This window comes from Sturnus vulgaris, chromosome 4 (genome assembly GCF_052056855.1).
Source record: "Sturnus vulgaris isolate bStuVul1 chromosome 4, bStuVul1.hap1, whole genome shotgun sequence".
Taxonomy (NCBI): Eukaryota; Metazoa; Chordata; class Aves; order Passeriformes; family Sturnidae; genus Sturnus; species Sturnus vulgaris.
The window spans coordinates 11,756,170-11,780,165 of NC_142246.1; the positions used below are offsets into that span (position 1 = coordinate 11,756,170).

General features: G+C 38.7%; 1 protein-coding gene across 6 annotated transcripts in view; it reads right to left on the bottom strand.

The window, feature by feature from the left end:
• Positions 1 to 21,520, bottom strand: part of WFS1 (wolframin ER transmembrane glycoprotein) — a 33,000-nt gene extending 11,480 nt beyond the window's left edge. The window contains exons 1-3 of one of the 6 annotated variants that reach the window (XM_088163116.1): positions 21,361 to 21,520; positions 19,184 to 19,375; positions 2,203 to 2,285 (exon numbers count right to left, since the gene is read on the bottom strand). In XM_088163116.1, the coding sequence (XP_088019242.1) occupies positions 2,203 to 2,285; positions 19,184 to 19,370 (270 nt within the window). In that variant the 5' untranslated portion in view covers positions 19,371 to 19,375; positions 21,361 to 21,520. Of the gene's footprint in view, positions 1 to 2,202; positions 2,286 to 2,429; positions 2,464 to 16,168; positions 16,281 to 19,183; positions 19,376 to 21,181; positions 21,316 to 21,360 lie in introns of those variants that run through there. The other 5 variants (XM_014895331.2, XM_088163114.1, XM_088163115.1 and 2 more) reach the window with 5 other exon arrangements.
• Between the last annotated feature and the right edge of the window lie 2,476 nt (positions 21,521 to 23,996).

A 23,996-nucleotide genomic window follows, 5' to 3' on the forward strand; every position in this document is an offset into this window, starting at 1 on the left:
CACACAGCCCTTAAGTTTCTAAGGACCTCTTGGACAAAGAAACACATATTGCAACATCAACTAACAGATCATGGGACTAGTCATAGCACAAAAGACCACTGCACAAGCAAAATGATAGCATAACCTATTTTATGACTGAATTTTTTTTTGCTTATTTGTGCTTTTAACAGCTAAATTCTTACATCAAACCACCTGAAAATGGCTGCAAAGCTCTGGCCTGTAGCAGTCAAAGCAGGAGGAATGGATGGGAAAAGGTATTAACCTCAAATCTGTCATTTAAACAGTCTGGGATTCTCTCCATGAGCTAAAAGTGTGAAATAAAGTCATACTTGGTAACAGCTTTACACAGACCCTCACACTGTACTTCTCTAAAGGTTGCTCCCATCTCTTTGCTAAGTGAGGTGGTCACCTCAAGCAGTCCCCTTGCAGACATCCTCTGGTTAAAGACACAGAACTGCCTTCTCTCCATAACAGAATTCCAGCTATGGGTGTTTCATTTATGTAACTGCCATACAGTTATTTCTCGATTTAAAAAAAAAAAAGTATATAAACTTACAGTAATACATATAGACAGTCACTCAGAGTGCATTTATTTCCATAGTCATTGCAGAATTATTTTTGAATAAACACAGAGTAATAAGATAACTACAAGCCATTGAACCAGCTGATTTTTTGTGTTTGACTTTCTAATTGTTAACAAACAGCACAAAAGTGGCATCTCAGCTCCTCATTCATACTCCTACAAATGTGAGAAATAAAAGTACATTTTTCTAATTGACTTTAAAGAAATGTATTCAACCATAGAGAAGAAATAAATTTCTTTTTGGGTTTTAAAAACCAGAAGCTAATTCTTTCTCCACAAGTAACAAGAAATGTGACTGCAAAAAAGAAATTACTGTATTTTAGGCTCTATTTTAGGCAGTCAATTCATCCTGAGTGCATATTGAAGCAAAATTGTATGCTATATCTTTTTATGATAAGAATCCTATTATTGTGTGGGAATAGAAAATGTACACAGTTAAAGAGATAAAGGAAGAGAGTGAAAGTGGAATTAATAGCAAAGGAGAAAAACCCTCATCATTTATATACATCATTTATATGCATCACAGACTTAGAATATATAAGTATTTCTGAGTATTCTTATCCAACTGGAAATTGTATCCTGAAAGAATTTTATGGACTTTGCTTTCTTACGTGTGCAGGAATAGAGCCAAAAGATGGATTTTACAGCAACTATTCCCTCAAGGATAATGTTTCATCCTCCACAAATCTACCAGCTGTTTCAAAGGGAGGAATTTGTTACTATCTCAGATTACAACTGCAAGGTCAGACTGCCCCTCAAACAAGTTGAGATGGAATGGGGAACAAGCATAGCGCTGTTGTATTTTTTTTTTATCAGCTTTAACAGAATTACATTCCCATCAGCACCTCTGATTTTTATTTATAACAGGAGTGGTGATCCCTGGGGAAAAATCCAAACTACCAATGTAGGAGACTGGAACCACTCCTATTGGGCATCAAAGTTGAATTTGGAAAAGAATGCTCAAGTAAAACACCAACCAAAATAAATGCAAATTAAAACCCTTCTAGACAATTTTAAGCTATTTATACTAGACCGCTATACCAGGTGATAGAATGCAGTGGGAAACTCGTACAATTTTTCTATAACTTAAGGGAAAATCTGAAGTGCTAAAAAATGCAGGACAGAACTGATATTAATTCAATTTTATCTGCCAATAAACAAGGAAACACAGCTAATTTCAATAAATGAGGGGCTTCTTTTCTAAAATGTGTAATTCAACAGCAAAACATCAGCAACCAACCTCTGTCCCTGTTAAAGCAACTCAATGGCAGTTTCCTTCATAGTCCAGCCTAAGAGCCCTGGTATCTTTTCATACTGCTGAACCAACAGCATTCAACAGTCCCTATCTGCACAGCTCCACACATTCATTTTCAAAAAAAAAAAAGCAAAATCAGTTCTGTACCTTTTCCATGTTAAAGAGTTGGACCTGAAGCCACTCACACTCTCAAGGAAGCAGCATTTCTCAATGCAGAGAAACCATATGGCATCACCTTTCTTTGAATAGTTTAGCATCTAAACAGACACAGTTCAACTGAGGAAGAGATAATAGTTCTGCAGCAGGCAGTGTTATTTCTGGCATTAAGAACAAACAAGACTGGACAAAAACCACACAAAATTACCTCTGTTTGTGCTTTTGGTTCTCCAGCTTTGGCCCTCTCAAGCAGTTCTTCAAAGAGCACTTCAGGTTCTTCCTTCATGCCCTCTGTAAATTAGATAAAGAAAATTGTTTACTAGCAATAGTTTAAAGTACTTTAAAAATCGTTGCTGTATATGGTTGAAGAATTAAATGATCGTAACTAAAAAATCCAACACAAGGGTTTTGCAAGAACAGACGAAATTGACTTACTACAATATTGATTCTCCATCTCAGTATTGTAGCTCAGCATATTTACCCTTGTTATTTGGTATATGCCACAGTTTACAGTTTCTCATTTACTTCCACAAAATTCATTTCTCAATAAAATACTCATTACTATAAATACGAGCACACGTGAATCACGTAATAAGGATCAGCTTTTGTACTATTACTATTCTTTTCTTGATAGCACTTCAGTCTTTCACCTGTCAATCTCTTTATTTAGCACTGGAATCTTTTCTAAGATTTAAAAAAACTGATCAGCCTTTAAAGCAGTGTATTTGAAAGCTCAGTCCCTCAGTCTCTGAAGCTTACAGAAACGGACAACAATTACATTTGGGGTTTTTTCATTTTGCTCCAGACTACAACTTGTATTTTTCTTCTTTTACATCTACTGAATATATAAAGACTTAACTGGTTTTCTTCAAAAGCATCATACTACTCCACCAGTCAATCATAAAGAAAATCCTGAGAGCTTTATCTGATATGTGTTTGTAAACAACCTCATGCTGCATGCTACTTCATGAATAAAGAATTAGTTTATAGCAAAGCTGATAAAGGCCAGGACTGCTACTGTTTTATGAGATGACTTCTCATAAATCAGTTTGGAAAAATTTTAAAGAGAAAATCAATATAACTTGTATAACTTGTATGTTTCAAGTTGGGTAAGAATGGACAACTGACCACTGACTCATAGTTATAGCTTTACTAACCAACCAATCTAAAATTATACTTAGAAAGGTAGACCCAAATTCTACACTAAGCGCCAAAGTCTGACCCCTGTTGACCACATTACCCCACAAACACCCTGGGATACTTTGAAGCTATGTGCTGAGAGCAGTGGCAGCATGGAAAGTGTGCTTGGGAAGAGGTTCCAGATGGAGGAAACTGTCAGGCATCCACTCCAAGCTACAGTCCCTAGCTGACTGGGCAGCAGCAATGCCAGAAGCTGCTCAGCAGCCCTGCCAGCTGAGACGCCAGGCAGTATCAGCTCTTCTTCAGAAGATGGCAGGAAGAAGAAATAAACCCCATTCCACATGATCTCCTGAAAAACAGGGTTATTCCCTGGTACTGGGACCATTTTCAAAGAAGAACAGGCTACAAGCCAACACTTTCATTAAAATGGATGTATTTAACAAGAGCAAACCTTGAAGTAAGATTCTTTCTTCACCATGCCACTGTTTTGTCTGCCAAGTTCCACTTGGAAAAGTTCTAATGCCAGATTGTAACATGTTGTCTGGCTAAACAAGGCATATAATGAAAAATAATCTTCATTTAGTACTTGGTCTTTTCAAAAAGCTGTAAAAATATTATTGTAAAATAGGCAAACAGCATCCCAGAAAAATTAACTACTTAATCTCCTTGCCCTGATATATAACCAACATAATTTGAACTCTAAACAAGTCAGAAGCCTGTTTTACAGATAGCACCATTAACACCAGCAAACATCATTCAGGGGCTCTCTGCTAACAATAAACAGGAAGTTACAGGAAAGAGCATAGTGTTTGAAAGAAGGGAAATATTTAGCTACCTACCCCACTCAAATGAAACAAGCTGGGTAAGGCAGCACCTTTCTTCTTCCTCCTGTACGTTCAAATTCATTAAACCCTTTTGCATCAAAATTTCAGTACCAGCTGACTTAGGAATGCCTTTTGTTCTTGGTGTTCTCAACATGTAGACAATCCTGATATTTCAGTGATACTTTGGATAATATAGGAAGCACCATTCATAAGTCAGTGCTAAATAATTAAGTGGCATTTACACACATAAGAAAAACAACAAACTAAAGAAAGCAGTTTGCTAAACTGCTAAAAACTCTAATAAGAAAGGCAGTTCTCTGGCAGCTTCTGTGGCAAAGTCTCTTCCTTTCTGTCCTGCTCCACTTGGCACACATAAGAGCATGGCACAGCTCTGACCCCTTTTAGTGCTTCTTGCTCAGGAGAATGTGTTAGGTAAGAAAATGTACTTCAACAGAAAGATGAAGAAGCAAAATGGAAATGTTTTACAACACCAGGTTATGGTTTCTTTATTGCAATTACATTGCAGATTAACATAATGGTATTTGCAAAGATGGGGGGAAAAGAAAAATTTAAAATGTACAGCCTTATGGTGAACTACCTCCTTCCATGAGAAAAAAAAAAGGTGTTATTGCAGTAAACTTGTTGCAATGTTTGTTATAACAGAGCTGAGTTCCAGGGGAAAGAAACATTTTTATTTGTGTGGTTATTTTCTACCTACTGCCCAATCCCTCCCACCCAATACCTATCAATTCTATGTATTTGCACATGTGATCTATGAATATAAATAACAGACAGATAACTAAAAATATGCCTGTGGGTTGATTCTGTAGTTGTAGGGCAAAGGTGGAGGAACAGGCTGTCGAGATCAAATAGAGTATCTTTGTATATACAGTTCTTGTAACCAGCAATATTTTTCCTTTTCTTAAAAGATAACCAAGAGGATAAATAAACAGGTCAAGCATGAATGACTCTAGTTTCATGGCTGCCATTATCAATCTACTTTTTCATAAGGTATATAAGTCAGTGTCTTAAGGTAAAAGGTCCAAAACACAGTCAAGGTGTGTTTTAGAGCAAGGATGGCTAACACATTCTTTCAATTCAGCTCAACACTGAACAAACAACTACACAGGAGTATATGCACCCTCCATAACAATACCATAAGAAGTGATGACTCTAACTTATCACCCTTGTTCTTAGGCGTGTTTTTAGTCAGAAAATGTCTTGATGTGTATTCCTCCCACGTAAGAGTATTGCAATGAAATGCTGTCAGTGGAAGCTTTTATTTTCCAGCTTTAGCTAAAAACTCATGCCTTTTTAATGTCAAATTTTACTCTGTCTTGAATATAAAAATTTCTAGAACACTCACAGGAACACTCATCTTGTAATACTTCATATGTATTTTATGACAATTAAAATAGACTTCACTAGCTGTTTTGTGTCAAGTGCATTAACACAAGCCAATGAAGTCTATCAGTTATGCAAGGCTCACAAACACTGCAGTCATTCAAATGAAAGCAGGCAAGTTTAAGACAGCACATAGCATTCATAAAAGAAATTAACACCAGGGGTGTAGAAGGGTAGCTAATACTTAATATTTCCTGTAGTTCCAACTCTGCCACCAGGAACTTCAAGATTGTGTAAAGCTTAGTTCATCAGGCTGCTCTGTAATTCAGTTCCCAATACTGCTAATTTTACCTTCCCAGAGACAGATCATTCCACATAAATTAGTTAATGGATATTGTAACAATAATATTATTAACAAAAGTTTAGTGGTTTTGGTTTTTTATCCTGTGTGATAAAATCTTAGGTTTAAGATCTAAAATGAGACTGCATACTTTAATTTTTTTCAGTTTCACTGCAAAAAAAACTGAAAAAATTTTGTCATCTGCAAAGATGCAGATGCAATTCTGACTTTACTGTATTTATGCCATCATACTACAGAAAGCATTTAAATCTTTGAAGGTCTACAGAAATATCAATTTTTGATATTCAGGCTTTTTTTGAACAGGTAAAAGCTGTCTTTAAAAATCCATTTTATGAAAGCATTTATTAAAAAAGACTCATTACAATAAAACAGGTCATTAAATAAAGACCTGTAGGCATTTCACAGTCATACAGAATTCAGAAAAAGACTAATCTAAAACTGCCTGTTATTGAGTGATAGACTTCAATGGTACTTGCCAAACATGACTTTAGAGTAATTTCTGTTTTCCTAGTAAAAAGTACGTTTTACATCTCCAGGAGAAATACTCAGACTATAAGTCTAAACACAAGTGTTTATGTAGGGAGGCTGCAAACAGGCTGATGAAAACTAAAGGTAAATACTTACTTTTTGACGCTTTACACATTACTTGGCACATTTCCCATATATCAAGTAAGATTCCAGCTTTGTTGCCATAAAGCTCAAATGGGAATTTAGCATTCATAGGTAGACATTTTTACTATTTCTGTTAGGTTTTGATCAGAAAGCGGACATGTTTAAAATGGAAACATTTCAGTTTGTTAAATACTTTGCTGGGATTTTGTCCCTTACCTCTGAAATTTAGCCATTAAATTGACAAAAAGGCAGTCAATCCACACTAGGAGATTAGTCCAAGTGAGATTGCAAGACACCAATGCTTAAAATTTTAAATCACAAAAGGAAGATGCCATTATAGGTTAAAGATTAAATAACATATCTAAACCTCATCTTTGGGCTATATTGAAGACTAAACCCCAACTCTTCAACATTCATACAAGGTTTTGAAGAATGGACTTACAAAATCTAGGTAAGAAATATGTTCAATACAAAAGACTTTAAAGACAAATAAAGTAAACTGGGATTGTCACAAGATTTCCTTCCCATATTCTAGAACAAATCAGTACTACATGCAGTAGATTCCCAACCCTTTTAATACCCTTAACCTACACAACTGAATTGCATCATATGAACATCAATGTAGTTGGCTGACTTGTTGCAAAGCATCTGATCACATACTTAGCAAAAATGTTTTGGACAAACACTGCTTTCAAAACTACAGCATTTTAAGTGACATTGGAGATGACACTTCCATTCTTGAATTCTGAAATCTTTAAAGACACATAATAGTCCTTTCACGTAAAGGAAGCTTTTTATTTGTATATATATGCACACAAAGTGGATCATACACACACACCTATCACAGAGAACATCCTCAATTTTCTCAGTGCTCTTCTGACCACTAGGAATCACTGCCTTCCTTCAAAAAAATCTACTGAAGTTATTTCAGGCAGAAAGAATCAATAGAATGCATGCTGAATAACAAAAGTGTTTGTGGATTTACTTTCCTACCAACACAAACACATTAAAGCTCTCAGCAGTGGGTTTACTCAGCTCAAGGGAGTTTTAACCCCTTGTCTGCTAATATCACCCCCTGGCCAGATGCACACAGATTTCTTCTTAGGTCACAGCTCCAGCACCTGAATTCCAAATTAAGCAGGAGGTCAAAGACCATGAACAGGGAATAACAAAGAAAAAAAAAAAGTGTGTTTTAAAGGATCACAATTTCTTACGCCTTTTGAGCTTAAGATTTTATTTGTTCACACAATTATTGGAGGCCGGCCCTGTGACAATCATGCTATCATGCACAACAAATAATTATTTTAAACAAACACAAGCTGGGGACTTCTATGTGCTTTGAATGAAAAGGTGAAAACCTAATGAGAACAGGATAAAAGGAAAACTCTAAGCACCTTCTCAGGAAGCAACAATGAAGCATTCATACAAAATATGCAAGTTTAAAAGAAATTACAGGTTTTACACATGAATATTAAAGCTCATCGAAACTCTACTGAACAAAAGATTAATGCATTAAGCAACACCCACACTAAGAGTATAAAGGAAATCTGTATGGCACACACACTTTATATGATCATGACTTCATGCATTCATTTGGGCTCAGAAAAACAAGTGACAGGAATGTGCAGTAGGAGGATAAAACCCATGTGCCGGGGAGAATAAAGACAAGATACAAAACAAGATTTCTGGATTGGTCTTCTTATTTTATACTACAGGAAGTATTCCTGAAGTGACTGAAAACAGTCAGGAACAGCTAAGCATATGCACAAATAAAACAGTATGTTCAGTCCTGCCCAGTGGGAGCACAGCTCCAAGCTCACTGAGCACACACCTAGAAAAATACATAACTATTTTCACTATTCCATAGATCTGACAGTTGATACAGGTGAAAATTGTTATTAAAGCTGGCCCAGCAAAGTGAGCCAAGCAAAGGTAAATAGGCAGTCTTCCAAATGATCTTGCAAATTTTAGGTTTAGGTATGGAGTTTTAAATGTAGTTTCCTTAATCTTTTGTTTGAATAAACATGAGTAGGACACAATGACAAAAAACAGAGCAGCAAAAAGGCCAGAAAGTAACAGTAAGACTTCAACTACATCCCAGAAAATTACACAATCAAAACCAGGATGTGATTTTAAATGCATTTAATAAATAACTTTATATGTTAAGTATTTCCTCCAACTAAAAAGGATACAAAAAAAATATAAACCCATTTTTTCCCTAATTAAGAAAAAAAGATATACTGGGTTGGACAGGTGGAACCAGCTCATATTTACATCTCTAAAGATAGGGAGCAAGGCTTCTCACGTAAGTCCTCTAAACAAATTGGAATGCAGGTTACATGGAAAAGTGAGAGATTATGAAGCAGAATGTGAAGATTAGAAAAACACAGCTTTCATTCTCCCAGGGGAAAGATTATCAATTTAGACACACAGGGATATAAAATAAGGCCTAAATAATTTAATACATTTATATATGAATGAAAGAAAAAAAGGCCAAGGTGCCAAAATCTGTTGATGATTCTGTTATTCAGGAAAAAAACAACAACAAAAAAACTCAAATAAAACCAGCAGAAGGATTTAATGGCTAATTAAGTGATAAAAGGCTAAATAAAATGCAGTATACCATGAAGGCATTTTATCATTGCACACACAGTGATAAGCTCTGAACTATTTATCACTCAGTGTAACACCTTAGAGGTGTTTTAGGAAAAATACAGCTCAGTGCTAATAAGACACTATTATCAGAACATTATAACCTGGGAAAGACACTGAGGGGAATGAAACAGAGAGGGTAAATAGAGAGACTATTTAATGTCTTTCCAAACCCAAAAAATAAAGGGCATAAGCAGATTAAAAGTATTTGACCAATGCCAAGTATTTCTATGAGTTTAAAAAGGCTTTTCAAAAATGTCTAGGCTGCAAGTAGCTAAAGAACATTCTGAATAAAGTAAGGACAGCACTAGCACTGCATTCAGAAAAAGCCCCCTGACTCTAACAGGCATGCTGTAAATAATGGTGTAAACAGTTCTCATAAGAAAGGTAGCAAGAATCTGGAACCTGAAAAAGCCTGTCACCAATCTCTAGTGTTAGCACTGAGTATTGACAGCAACTTCTGTGAGCCTTCCTAAACGGGAACACACATGTTAGTTCAGGTATAAGAAAAAGCTGGATGGCATCCAGACAAAGAAAAACCACACTTCATGTTTTCATCGGCTTTATTCCAAGAGCTCACTACTTAAGTGGGTTTTCTACTTACAAGAAGTCACAGAATGTCAGGCATCTCCCTCAGTGCCACATTATTATCTGACACGAGTAATTGAGATGTTTGATGGAGTAGTATGGAACAAGATTTCATCCCCAGGCATTTCCACCAACTAAATTACTGGGGTAGGAGCAGGGAGTGAAGAATGTCTTCTTTGACATTAGATCTTCTCCCATATATGAACAAATTCTCTATATACCATGAAGAGCACCGATATTCAGTTCTGTGACTGAATTTTATCTCATTGCACAGCACTGTACGTACTTGGAGCTTCAGGCATACATCAATTTACTGCTTTAGCAAGACGACTTTACTGTAATTGAATCTGAAAGGGAGTACTGTCTAAATTACAAGGAAAATTACTTGCTTCTACTGTGAGAGGATACTAGTATGAATAAACTATGTTCACTGCTAAACTCCACTCCTCCCACCATGCTCCACAAGGTAAGATGAACAAATGAATGTGTAGGTGGAGACTGGCACGGCACAGAAAAGACAGATGTAGAATTATTTGTATTTGAAAAAGCCTCTTCTATGACTTCCATTATGACACACTTGAAGCTGGATTTTTACTTAACTATTTTTTATGTCTAGGAATTTCCATTAAAATATGCCTCTAAAGTGCAATGTGCAAAGCTTATCCCATTCTTAGTATTTAATAAAAGTGCTTAAGCAGTACTTCCAGATAGTTCTACGATTAAGTTTAGAATAACAAATGCAGTCTTTCCCACAAGATTCATCAGAGAAAAAATTAAAATGAAGCTCTATAACCCAGCATTGGATTAGACTGAAAAAGAAATACCCAGTAAAAGGTCAAAAACATGCTATGAATCCTGTGCCATAAGAATTTAGGGTGGTGCACCAAAGGACCTTAACCACTACCATAAATATTTACAAAGACAATCAGCTTGCTGGAAGCCAATCAGCTTTTAATACTTTTAATACTAATTTTTCATCCTCGGTTTGCATTCAACAGTGCTGAAACGTGTTCTGTTCCCCAGATTTCAATGCCTTTGGTAGAAACAACCCAAAATGAACGACAAGAAAAAGCATCATTCTTACAAACCAAGCATCCAGCTGCTGAAGACAACCCACCTCAAAACCTCTGTATTTGCAGACTGCTTTGAGGCACTGGCATCTTTCAGCTCTGCATGGCTGAATGGGATTCTCAGACAACTGCTGAAAGGGAATCCTTCTCCTATAGCTCAGTTTTCATCAGTCTTGTTCTCTATTCATCCAGTATTTACCTTTGCTATAGTACAGTCAAAAAATATTGTATCATCTCATGAAGTCAGTAGAGGTCTTACTACACTGTTCAAAACTATGACACGATTGTATTATAATCATCTGGTCTAACTGTGGGACTTAGAAGAACAGAGAGCAAAAAACAACAAAATCCAAACTCCAAAGCATGACTGAACGATCAGAAAAACACCCTGTTGTTGCAAACATGAAGCAGTTAATTTATGTTAGAAGAGTGAATGAATTTAACAATTTTCACAAATTAAATATACTAGCTATAAGAAATCCTTTTGTGGAGGATTTCATTAGTAGCTCGTTTGCTACTATAAAGGAAACTTTATAACATGGGATAGGAAGTAGGCAACAAGAATGCATGCAAATACAAAGCAAATAATCAAAGCCTATTTGTCCAGCAATAAATAACCAAGAAAAAGTAGGAAAATGAAAGCTTAAGGGGGTGCCTACCCATGGATATCAACCAGAACAGGTAGACCAACACATTTTGTGCAGATTCTGCCTAGAAGGTATTTCTTTTTGAGTCATGTCCTATATAGTAAGTCCAGTTCCTTTTGGAAATCCATGGTGTTCATTCTGATAGTGTTGCACCAGGTTTTATGCGGGAAAGGTCTTTCTGTAAGCACAAACCTGGTAAGTTAATTAAAAAAAAAAAAAAAAAAAAAAATCAATCAAATTCAACAATTTCAGGAAACAGCATACAGATTTTTATTGCGGATTTTCATTATGAAACAAGCTTCCTAGGATCTCAGAAACCCTTAGGAATAAAGGCATACACAATTAATGCAAAATAAAAATAATTTATTTTGTTAGAGGATGCTGTGTAAGTTCATCTAAGTGAAAGATGTCAGTTCTCTTTCATTCATCCACAGGCAGAATATATACTTTTAGAAAAAGTTGATGTGTACATTTTATAACAATAAACGCAGGTTCTAACAGCTTTTTTGAGTCACTGAATTGTTCTGTTGAGCTTTCAGTGCACAGGAGAGACAGCCTGAGTCTCTAGAGAAATCCTCCTACTGACTTTCCACAAGTTCCAAAAGCTCAGTGGTATGGTGAGCAGTAACTATGTAGAAGTTCCTGGAAAGACTGACATTCCACTTAAAAGCTGGCATCAAGTGTCATGCCATAAACATGATTTGTTTATGAGAGGAATGACTGGAGGAGAAGAAATACTTTGCTCAACAAACAACGATTTCAAAAAATGTTTTATTAATTTTAGATGCTTAGCTACTCATCCATGAGTGCTAAATCCCTTCCGCCATTCAGAAGCCTCTTGAATTCTTAACTGTATAGGAAGGGTTTGGTACAATTAAGAGTATGTTGCATGTTTTCCTTTTATGCCTTTAACCTCCATGATCAGATCTTAAGATAGTCCTACTTGTCCCAAGAATGATTCAGAGTTCTTATACTACCATATTATGGCAGGCATTCTATTTTAAAAGGTGATAAGAGTGATGGGAGAGAAGAGAATAACATTTGTTTACAGGGCTGTTCAAGTCTAGGACTCGAGTCTACTTTCTCTGGGAGGAGCAATGCATTTGTAGATATGGTAATAGTCTTAGTCACACCACAATTGCAAGTCATCAAATAGCATTAAATTGAAATGGGAACAACTTCTGCACCCCCACAAAATGAATTTAAATTGTCTGGAGAGCAATAAGAGAAAAAAAATCATGTACGTAGAAGACTAAGAGTGATATTACAGACAATAAATTTTAAAGTGGAGGAAAAACCATTCTTCAAATCTGTATTTTTCTAGCATAGTTACTGCTGTACAATGATCTTTTAAAGTCATTAAAATAATTTTACATGTAACTAATGAGCCAGTCCTGCTGCTTTTTCTATATAGGCATCTCTGACTAAACCCTTTATGGATGAGCTGCGATAAATCTAACATAAATCTGCAGTTCCAAAACCGTAGCATTACAAATAAATTAGCATTTTGTCATTTCTCAGATGATACTCATCAATATTAACCCTTTCCACCAAAAAAAAAAAAAAGGAGAAAGCAATGAAAAACAGTGTAAGAAGTTGAGACCATAGAGCTCACCAAGCCCACGTGTTTTTGTAGGTGCAGACAGAAAGTTATCATAGCAACCTGCACAATACACATGGAATTTCAGCAATTCTGCAGTTTGAGCACTTCATCACATTGACACTCCAGCAGTTCATTCACTGTCAAAACAGAGGGGCCTTTAAAAAAGGAACATTCCAACTTTTTAGCAAATCCACAAATCCAGTGGCTTAAGTAAGCACTTCTAGTAATTAACTTTTCAAAGGATTAGCTTTACTTCCCATTTTACTGTTGCCAGCCTCACCTTCTAACTTTCACAATAAAGTGGGGCTGCTGCTGCTGCGAGGGGCCCTCCAACAACACAGCAGGTCCAAGTCTCTCCTCGCTTACTGTCCTGGGAGTCGTTTGCACAGTGGAACACACATACTGACTCTCTTCTGAAGGAAGCTGAATTGAAAGATTCCAACCACTAGATTTGATTTTTAAATTTGCACAAAAGGAATGTCAAGTCCTTTGCACCGAAGAATTTATAGGGCCACTCCCATTTCATTACATAATTCATTAATATGAGTATAGCTCTTTCCTTTCTATCCTCCTTTCTTCCAGCACCCTGGGACTATGCTAGAAATTTTGTTGTTATGAACAGATTAGGAAATTGATCCACCTGGAAAATAAAGAATGAAGACTGAGCTAGGGCACCTTCCATAATCTGGTTTGTCATGTGAATGTAAATAATTGATAGCAGTAATAGCATCTTTGTTATCAGCCAAAAAACTCATTTATGTATTTCAAATGCTGGAAGAGGGAAAGATGGAGAATATTTCCTCAAATAAATGGGGTTCAATCCTCCTGCCATATAGGGTAAAAACACCAGCATGTTACTGACAATAGCAGCAGGCACAAAAAAGCCCATTTCCATTGTTCTGCACCAACAATGATAATATCCCAGGATTTATCAGAAAATACAGTCATTAATTTTTGTTTGGATAGAATCCTTTCTCTCCCACAGCAATGCCTGGCAAATTAGCTTTCTAGGAGCCTGAGTGTTTAAAGGTAAAGTTTGAAGGGGCATTAATAAACTGACAGATAAATCGTTAAGTAGTTAATACATCAAGGCATAATCCTCCCCTTCAAATAATCAAAGATTTTTCTGAGATTTCTTCAAGCTTTGCACAAACATTTCACTTTGCTTCAAGAGTTAGTCTGTAATAGTTAACTGCCAAAAAGTAAAGACACAGAAGTACTAAAATAGAGCTTGGAAGCAAAGCTTCAAAACCTTTGTAACCTTAAGTGGAAGAGGGTAACACTTGGAAAATATTTGTAAATTAGGAAGGTTCCCTATTTGTTAGCTATCATTTAGCAATACCTTGGAGACACACTTTTGTAAATTCTTGCAATGCATTGTAAACTACTTAAAAGGTTTTTTCTTATTATTTATAAATATGAAGCCAGCCAATTAATAATTCTCTTCCTAGAGGTACAAAAACCTTTCATAAGTACACACAGAACTCTATACACCTACAAACAAAACATAAGAAATTTATTTCTGTCTGCAAAGCTCTCTGTAAAAACACCTTCCCATGTGTTCTCAATTCTAGAGCAAGAGATTACAGCAAAACCACAGAAAAAAAGCCCCAGCGAGTTCCTTAACCAAACAGACCTTTCTTCAAGCACTGAAACTTAGCTTTGCAATTTCTCCTTTCCAACCTTACTGGCTAGCAAATGTGCATGAACGATGTAATAAACCAGTAATCTGTTTCATTCACATATGAAAAATTTCCATCTTCTCCTCAGTTTCTCTAGCATCCTAGCATGACCTTTTACCTGCTGACCGGCAGAAAGTAAATTTTTAAGAAAGACACTTTATGTGCTTGAATGTACGTAAGCATTGCAAGAAATGGTAACTCTTCCAGATAACCTCCAGCACAATAAATGTTCACCTGGGGTGAGCATCATCCGGATCAAGTTATCACTGTGGCTGAATTGAAGCAGTTATTTGAATCCAGACATCACAGTCAAGTATCTGATCACCATTGTACTGTGAAAAGTTTCTCTCAATTCTGCTTTCCTTTCATCTGAATCAAAACATCTCCTGGGACACACAGATCTACTTTCTAACTCAGCAATACAGGGCACTTACCTCGACTGCAGACTCAGGCATCTCTTTCAAAACACATTAATAGCAGCAATACTACAGATATTCACGTGCTAAGTCACCACGGTGAAAGTGCTTTTTTCCTAGCTCTGCTCTGTAAGTAGAAGAAATGGTGTCTCTAGCAAGAATGATGTTTTTAAGCCTACTTGGAGAAATTGGTGTTGGGAGCTCCAGAGCTCTCATCTAAGCTGTCTTTTCATGTTGCTTTAAAGCTGTATCTGAAGGTGGGAGATTCTACAGAGTGATGAAAGACAAAATCCAGAAAGGGGTATCTGGCACCTGGACCAGAAACTGAGAGGCCTGTGCACCTGAGAGGCATAAAATCTTATGAGATTAGAGTCTTAGTCTATTTCAACAGCCTTCACTACCAAGCAGATACTGGTCTTCCCTGCTATACATGAACTCTCCTGTAATTTGCTTACATGGATACTGATGACTCCATGGCGTAAAAATTTCAGGAGCCCTAATTAGTAGTGTATATGCTTTGCTCACTAATAAACTCCCTGTCCATGAACCTCCTTGAAAGAGTAACCATATTTTTTCTAATTTACTTTTAAACATGAAAGCTGACATAGTGATATTCACTCCATTCCTACATACAAGGAATGGAAAACCAAAACCACAAATTAGCAAAATCCAGGAGTTTTGGGTAGAAATTGGAACACCCTCCTTTTCTTTTTTAACATAACAAAACCTGTATCTATAAATTATCCTGATGATTCAGTATTTTTTTCATTAAATCCAGATTCTATTTACTCAAATTTTCAAAGCACTGTTACATCCCATTGTGAAAAAAATTATTAAAGGAATAACATAAACGCTACCTAATGATACATCAGCAGAATAGAGACTGAAAAATTGCTAAGAAAAAAAACGGCAGCATAAGAGTTTGATCCAAAGGAAGCACTTGTGCTGCTGAGGATATGTGTATGTTTAAGTGCTTTACTGAGTCAGAGCCAAGGCATTCATTAATTTGCTGGATTACACCACAAGATATGGATAATGCTGCAGGAATAGATGATGTGATGCATGCTTCCAGGAAACAAATTACTTAACATTCACTTTGATGCTACAGCCTTAAACACAGTGTAGATTAACAAAAACTGGAAGAAAAAGAACAGATCAGAAATACAGATATGTTGTCAAAAATACTACATAAATTAGTAAAATGGTTGAGGTTAGAAATGACTGCTGGAAGTTACCTGTTCCAACCCCTCTGCTCATGCAGGTCCTCCTAAGTTGGCCTCCCAGGACCATGTCCACATAGTTTTTGAGAATCTCAAAGTTTGCAGACTCCATCCTCTCTGGACAGTGCTCAGTCACCCTCACAGGAAAAACAGAAGTGTTTACTGATGGTCAAAGGGAACCTCCTGTTTGTGCTGGCTGCCTCTGGTCCTTGTGTTGGGGACTACTGGAAAGATCGTGGCTCCATCCTTTTTGCACCCTACCTGCAGCTATTTATGCACATTGATAGATCCCCCCCTGAGCCTTTGCTCCCCCAGGCTGAACAGTCCCAGCTCTCAGATGTCTCCCAGAGGAGAGATGCTGCAGCTCATTCATCATCTCTGAGGCCCTCTGCTGAACTCTCTCCATGTCTCTCATGTACTGGATAGTCCAGAACTGGATGAAGTACTCCAATGCTGACTGGAGGGGAAGGATCTCCTTCCACCTGTTGGGCAAGGTTTCAACTATTGCAGCCCAAGATACCAGCGACTTTCTGTGGGGGAAGGGCATATGGGTGTGTGGTAGATAGTCCTGAGCTGAAACTGCCTTTCCAGATAACTGAGATACACACAGTACATCTCCCCTTCCCAAAGGGAAATCATAGCTGATTTATTAAAAATTATACAAACTTGAATCTGTAATAGTAATTTAAATTTGAGCAAGATATTTAAGTCATCATTAAAGAGGAGCGTTCGATGTATTTAGTAAGATTTGAGACAGCTTTCTGTATATCAGTGTGCCTGTCTTTTCTGTCCTCTTCTCCATCACTCTGAGTTAGTCATGACCATAGTGACTAGTGAAAATTATCTGACTTCTTAATCTTCCAAGAAAGAAGTCAGAGCAGTCCTTCCTAGAACATCTGGTCTGGAGCATATTTCCTTTCATATAACCAAACCACAACATGCCCTGGCTGAGTCCAAACTCTTCACTTTTCCTAGACCTATGAGAAACTTGAATGCTATTTACTGGTAAGGGCTCTAGTGATTCCAAGGAACACCTTCTCTGTCAGTTCAAATGTTTTGAGAATTTCTGAAATGCCAATTTTCTGTTTGACGCACCAGTTTATTTTTATTTGTTTTCATATGTACATCTTTGAATTTGTATCTTTATTTGCGCTTCTTTCTGAAGTCCTACTAAAATGCCCATTTTTTTGTTCTGATGACCAGAACTTCCTTTTTTTTTAATAAAGTTTTCAGTTCTAGAAACTGTTAGCACAATGACAAATGGCATAACTCTAAAACAGCCATTTAAGAAAATACTGTATTATGTGTTATTGAAGACATTTTCTATCTAAATCCACTAAAACCTTGGGTGTTAGAGACTCCAGCAAGACACTATGGCAATGGTAGCTCATTCTGCTGCATTAAATACTTGCATATATTAAGAAGGGCATGGGAAGGGCAATGACAGTGGCACCAGGCACCCATATTATTTTAATGGGGAAGAGACTTAAAGCAATCAGGGATGAGTCACAACTGAAAAGGAGAAATACATCAATGCTCAAAAGCCCTCTTTTATAGGAACACAAATAAGCAGCATCTCTAATACAGTGCTGCACAGATAGGGATCATTAGTAAATACACAGACTGTAAAGAGAACTAAGATGAAAATTAGTATGATTTTAGAAGTCCAACATTTGTGTATAGTAAGAAAATCTCCAAATTAGCTAGAAAAGAATAGCTGAGAGAACCTATGTGCAAAACACCACTAAACAGCTTGTGTTGATTTCCAGAATCTTGCATTAATGCAAAACCTATGTATTGCTTTTTCAAATCATAGAATAACTAAGCCCAAGATATCTTCATACCATATTCCTATTATAGTTACTATTCTTTCCCTGTTGAAGTGTACTAAGAAAGTGGAAATGAAGGAAGAAAACACATCTGTTAGCACTGACTCTAAATTAGCAATCGTGTAGGTAATGTTAGAACTGTCAAATCTCCATAATCTCTTAATTCTTTTACAGGTGGGCTAGATGAAAAAACTGGTACTGAACACTGAGGCATGACAGAAATTCAGATATCCAAAACAACTCTCCTTCATTGGGAACATGGAACCCAGTAGGTTCCAACAGTCAATTTTGAATTAGATGCAGGAAATAGATTTGCTGACACAGTCAGAATATGGGCCTGAACTCATGGCAGAGATCAGTTGCATCTGGTATGTGCCACACAGATAGTCACACATTTAATAACTTTAAACTCTTGGATAGCCTTATTACCTTCAATAGAAAGACTCATATTTGTGACTATAAGGGCATGTACATAAACAGTTTCACAATCAAAAGTCCAATTTTAAAGAAAGTTAAATAGCAGGAAATTTGCTATTTGCTATCTTGAGCACAAGACCATCTTTTACAAGTGTTAGATTACAAACTGAATTAAAACTGGAACTCAGCAGGTGAATACAGGAGCCAGGTATTTTTTTGTACAGACTTTTCTCTCAACCCGTTGGTTTCCACAATCTTTGAAACTCAATGGTTTCACCACATGTGGGGGAAAATAACCCTTTCATTCCGCCTTTCACAGTTTATCATCGCTGTAAATCCAAATTCTTATCTTACTGCTAATATTAACTTCAATTTTAGCTTCATGTACCAACTTATTATTCTCTAAGTCTACATTATAGTATTATCTTATGCATCCACATTAGAATTCATATTAAAGCTATTGCATGTGCTCTAGCCAAAGAAAGAAATTAAATTGAAACATTATTAGGCTAAATTTAATTAAATTTCCCTGCCAATTTTTCAAATAAAGTTATTTCTTATTGCTTTGTACAAACCTGAAAAATTAGATAGGAAGACTCGAAAATATGCACAAAGGAAGCTGAAGTAGAAAAGACTCTTCCACAACAACAGGTTAAAAGAAATTGGAGAAATTTATTTTCCTACTTTACAGTGTCTTTAAACAGCGTTTAGAATACATATACACACAATAATCTCCCAATGTTTAATGTAAGCTGATTTTGCGTAAGAATTCTTTCATACTTACCCTTTTTTTCTGTTTTCTCCCTGCTACGGGAGTAGCCAGGAACTGAAGAAGTTGCAGAATCTCCTGAAGATGTTCCAGGTCTCTGACTGTTCTCACTATTGTCCACAGGAGCAGCATTTAGCTGGGACCTTCCAAGATGCTGCTGGGGGTGAGAGGGACTTGAGTTGGGACCAGGATCTGAATTCATTTTAGCTGCCAAAGAAGAAAATAATAAGTAACTACTAGAAAGCAGGGTTACAATGTAAAACTGAATAAAAATTTGAAATCTGAATGTATTTGTATAGTTAGGTAAACAAAAAGCCTAGAAAATGGCAAGAAGTCTGATAGGAACTTTAAGATTTATTTATATATTCTTCAGTCATCGCAAGCATGAGCAGCTATAGCTGAGTCTGACCACATATATAGTATTGTGCCAGAACACTGATTGCTTTTTTCCTAACTAATAACTGGGTTTCAAGTGTAAACAAATGCTAAAACTAATAATCAAGCCTGTAAATGCTGCATATAAATTTCTTCTTTGAATTTAATGTTCTGCTTATACATGCGAGAAATAAAGACCAGCCCCTAACTTTTTATGGGCAAATTTATAATAATAGAAAAATTAATTTCATATCAAAGAGCTGGTTAACTGTCATCACCTAATCACGAGGCAGAGAAAGACAATAATGATAAGAAGGCAAAGGTGGAGATGTACAACTCTGCTTGGGAGCACATTTCTGCATGGGAAATCAGAGGAGCAACACCACCAAGGATGCTGTTTTTAGGTATTACCAACTTAAATGCCCATAATTCAAAATAAGCTTACTTGAAATACCTTTATGTCCCATTTTGAAAAATAAATTATTCACACATGGCAGGGAGGCAAAGGCCTTACCCGAGAGGGCCTTTTAGCTTTAAGCCCTTTCAAAAATAAGAGGGGATCTCTGCTCTGTAGCAAAATGTTCCCTAAATAAGTACACTTGCATAAAAACGCCGACTGAAAGTTTAGCTCTCACAAGACAAAAGCAGCAAGGTATGCACATACCACAGTGTAACACATAGTAACTCTTACTGCTTGAGAACTCCTCTGAGTTAAGCAATTCGCAAGGAGCACTGTAGAGTATTTCTGGCAATAAACAGTAGTTTTTAATGTTGTATAAACACAGAATTAGTTCAGAATACCGACCTGAAGACGGCCTTGTAAAGTTGAAAGTAATATAGCCAAAACCACAGACACCACATAACCAACTTTTTCCACTCAAATGACGCTAAAATCACGACAGGGTGCTAAGAGTACTAGCAATGTCACCACTGTCAAACGTAGTACTTGTAATTTGACAAAATTAAGCTTCCCTAAACCAGAAAATATTTTACTGATACAAGTAAATGCGTTTCTGTATTATGTTTCTACATCAAGTTATAAATAAACCAGCACAGTTCAGTTCAACCTTCAAACAGTCCTCGGAAAACTCAGAGATTAAAATACCTTCCCGGTAAACCAGCATGAGTATTTTTAACCATTATACAATCACAAAAGTTACTGTGCCTCCAGTTTCAACTTGACCTTAGCGCTTTGTAAGAGGGACGGGGAGCGCAGCCAGGCCGCGTCCGCGGCGCCCCGCGGGGGATGCGCGGCACGGCCGGCTCCGGCTCCGGCTCCTTCCACAGCGGGCAGCGCCGGCGCCTCTGCGGCACAGCCGTGAGCAGGAGCTCACCTCCCCATCAGCCACCCGGCAAAAACATTCCCGTCCCAAAAGTCACTCTGCGCTTGTCCTACAAAGGGAACCACCAACTTTTCCTCCGGGCTGTTCACAAGCCAGCGGGCGGTGACTCCGCACCCCACGCCGCCAGCCGCTCCCAGTCGGGAGCACTGGAGCTCGCTCGGCCCCGCTCCCCCGGAGGTCCGGGAGTGCCCGAGCGGCCGGCCCTGACTCCCCGGAAGGCCAGGGAGCCCCGGTGGGGCGCAAGGGGCCCGGCACCTCGGGCCGTCCTGCGCGGGGTCCCGCCCCAGACGCTCACCGAACCCGGCCGGGCGAAGTCAGCGCCGCGCACCCCGGATGACGAACCTCCCCTCGGCTCCGGAGGCGGCCGGACGCCGACTGGGGCTCCGCCGGCAGCCCACAGCCCTGGGGGGCGGTGCTACCCCGCCCATCGGCCTCGGCCCCCTTCCCTCCCCACTCCTCTCGGCTGCCACTCACCGCCCTCCGCTCTCGGGGAGGGCTCCGGCGAGGCCCCGCCGGGGCCGGGCGGGGCCGGCGGCAGGAGGCGGAGGGGATGGCTCAGGGCCGGCGGGGCGGCGCTACGGGCGGCGGCAGGGCAGCAGAACCGCGGTCTGCCGTGGTGTGCGGCCGTGCCCCGCGCAGTGACAGCGGGCGGGGATGGCCGCTCGCCCGTGGGGCCGGGGGATGTCAGGACGGGGAAGGGCTTAGGCTGCTGTAAAATGGCGGCGCCGGGAGAGGCGGGCGGAGGCCGGCGGGTGCGGGTCTGGGTGCGGGTCCGGGTCCGGGTGCGGGTCCAGTCCCGCTCCGGCGGGGTAGCGCCGCAGGGTCGGTGGGAGCCAGCCCCGATGCTGACCCGGATCCTTCCCCTGGCGCGGAGTTTCTCGGTTTAGGAGAGAAGGGAATAGGGGAAAAGGGCGGTAACCCAGGAACTGATTTATTCTAAATGCCCTCTAAGTTATTGCTGTTACATCTACTGGTATATCTGCCACTTAAGTGGACGGCTTTCTGGGCAGGAAGCGAACTGTAAACTTACGTGGAAGTATTATTTTGATGGTGAACTTAGTACTTTTAAGAAATAATTTTTATTTGCCAGCTCTTTAAATAAGTCGAAGTCCCTATATAATACTTTGAATACCTTCTAATTAAAACCCCAGTCAAACAAACAAGCTACAAATTCGAAGTAGGAAATTAAATTTCAACGTCAGTCGTTCATATAAGTTACTTCGTTGATTTTCACAGGTTCCAAGTTTGCAGGAGATCATGGGGAACTTTAATTTTTTCTAATGTGGGTAAAATCTTGGTCACCACCTGCTGAGTTTTTTTAATCCCCACACAAAAATGTGGTCCCCAGTTTCACTATTTCCTTGCCTTGGAAGGCATAATACTTTTTTTTAACACAAAACAAGTTCAAACAAACATGGCTAAGCTTCTCTTTACCTCAAAATAAACCTAAATTTGAAAAAAAACAAAACCAAACCACATTTAAGAAGGTCACTTGTTGTCTGAGTGTAATGTGGTTTCATCAGGAACATTCAATGCCAGCCATGTGTTACTTGTTGTTTCCTTAGACTTACAGTGTGACTTAACTCTCATATGACAAAGTTCTGCAATCCTTTCTCCCTGTTAGTCACATTTCCTTCAAGATATTATTTTATATAATTGTTCTGATATTTCGTGGGTGTGCTTAACGGATGTAACATACTTAGGGAACAGGTGGAAATGAGGGTGGTAGCTGGAAAAGTAACTAAAAAGGAAGTGTAAAATAAAGCCTCTGCTGCTGCTTTCCAGCACAGGCAGTCACACATGGCAGAAGCCATTCCAGAGGAGCTCAGTTCAAGGGTAAAATTGCAACACTGGCTACTAACCCTAACAACAGCAAGCCTTGATGTAAAATATTCTTTGGTTGCTTATGTCTGATCCTACACTGAAGATGAACATTAGTGCCATTGCTGAATTTGATCAGGTCCTTAGTTAAGGCCAACGAAACCTTTGCAGTAAATTAATTGTCACTCACACCTTATATACTCACGTGTCTTACATAAATACTTATAACATTAGTGAGAGTAAACCAAACTCAGACATGATGACAACTTCCATTATCAATTCCACTGATTTCACTTTGGCATTACTTTATGACAAATGATGAGTTCCCATCTGGCATTATCAGAGTTGCAAATTGTTACAGCTACAGAGAAGAAACATGGAAGTACTGTAATAACATGGCACAGCACCTATTTAAATTTCATTTATGACTCATGGCATCAGTAGAATGGTTGAGGTTGGAAGGGACATCCTGAGGTCAGCTGCTCTTCCCTCCTGTTGGTTGCCCAGGGTCCTGTCCAGATGGTTTTAAGAGTATCTCTAAGGATGAAGACTCCATCATCTTCTTGGGCAACCTGTGCCACTGCTGAGAGGGAACCTCCTTGTGTTCCAGTTTGTGTGCACTGCCTCCAGTCTTGTAACTAACTGGACATCACTGGAAAGAACCTGGCTTGTCCTGTTTGCTTTCTCCCTTCAGGTTTTTATGTACATTGATAGATCCCCCTGAGCCGTCTCTTCTCCGGGCTGAACAGGTGTTTTGATCAGGTTCTTATAATTTTTAAAATGAGATGCCTCTGCCTGAATTAAGGTGCAAATGTGACCATGTTCCAAAGTCAGTAGTATGGATTTTATTAAACAGTAAATGAGAGAGACAAAAGAAGGAAAGAAAGAGAAAAAAGAGGTGGGGGGAGAGAAAGATAATGACAGAAACAGATTAAGTAGAAAATGTCACCACTCTGTGGATCCCAGTGGTGTTCTGTTGATCCTCTCCATCTGGTTTTCTTGGTGGTGAGGGTCCCCCGAAAACACGGACTTCCATGGATTGATACACATTTGTGCCAAGTGGGAATGCTCAGGTATTTCTCCTGACACAGGGGTGCAATTTTGACAGTCTCACAACAGACTCTGGATCCGTCACATCCCTTTGCATCAGGAGCAGTGCTGTGCTGCAAGGCCTCAGCAGTGAGTCTGGGCAGCGCTTTGGGGCTGTTTGATGGATTCTGGCCCCTCCTCAGGTGTCCCTCACGGGAATGTCCCGTGGATGTGGCCTTCCCGGGGTGGGGATTTTCCAG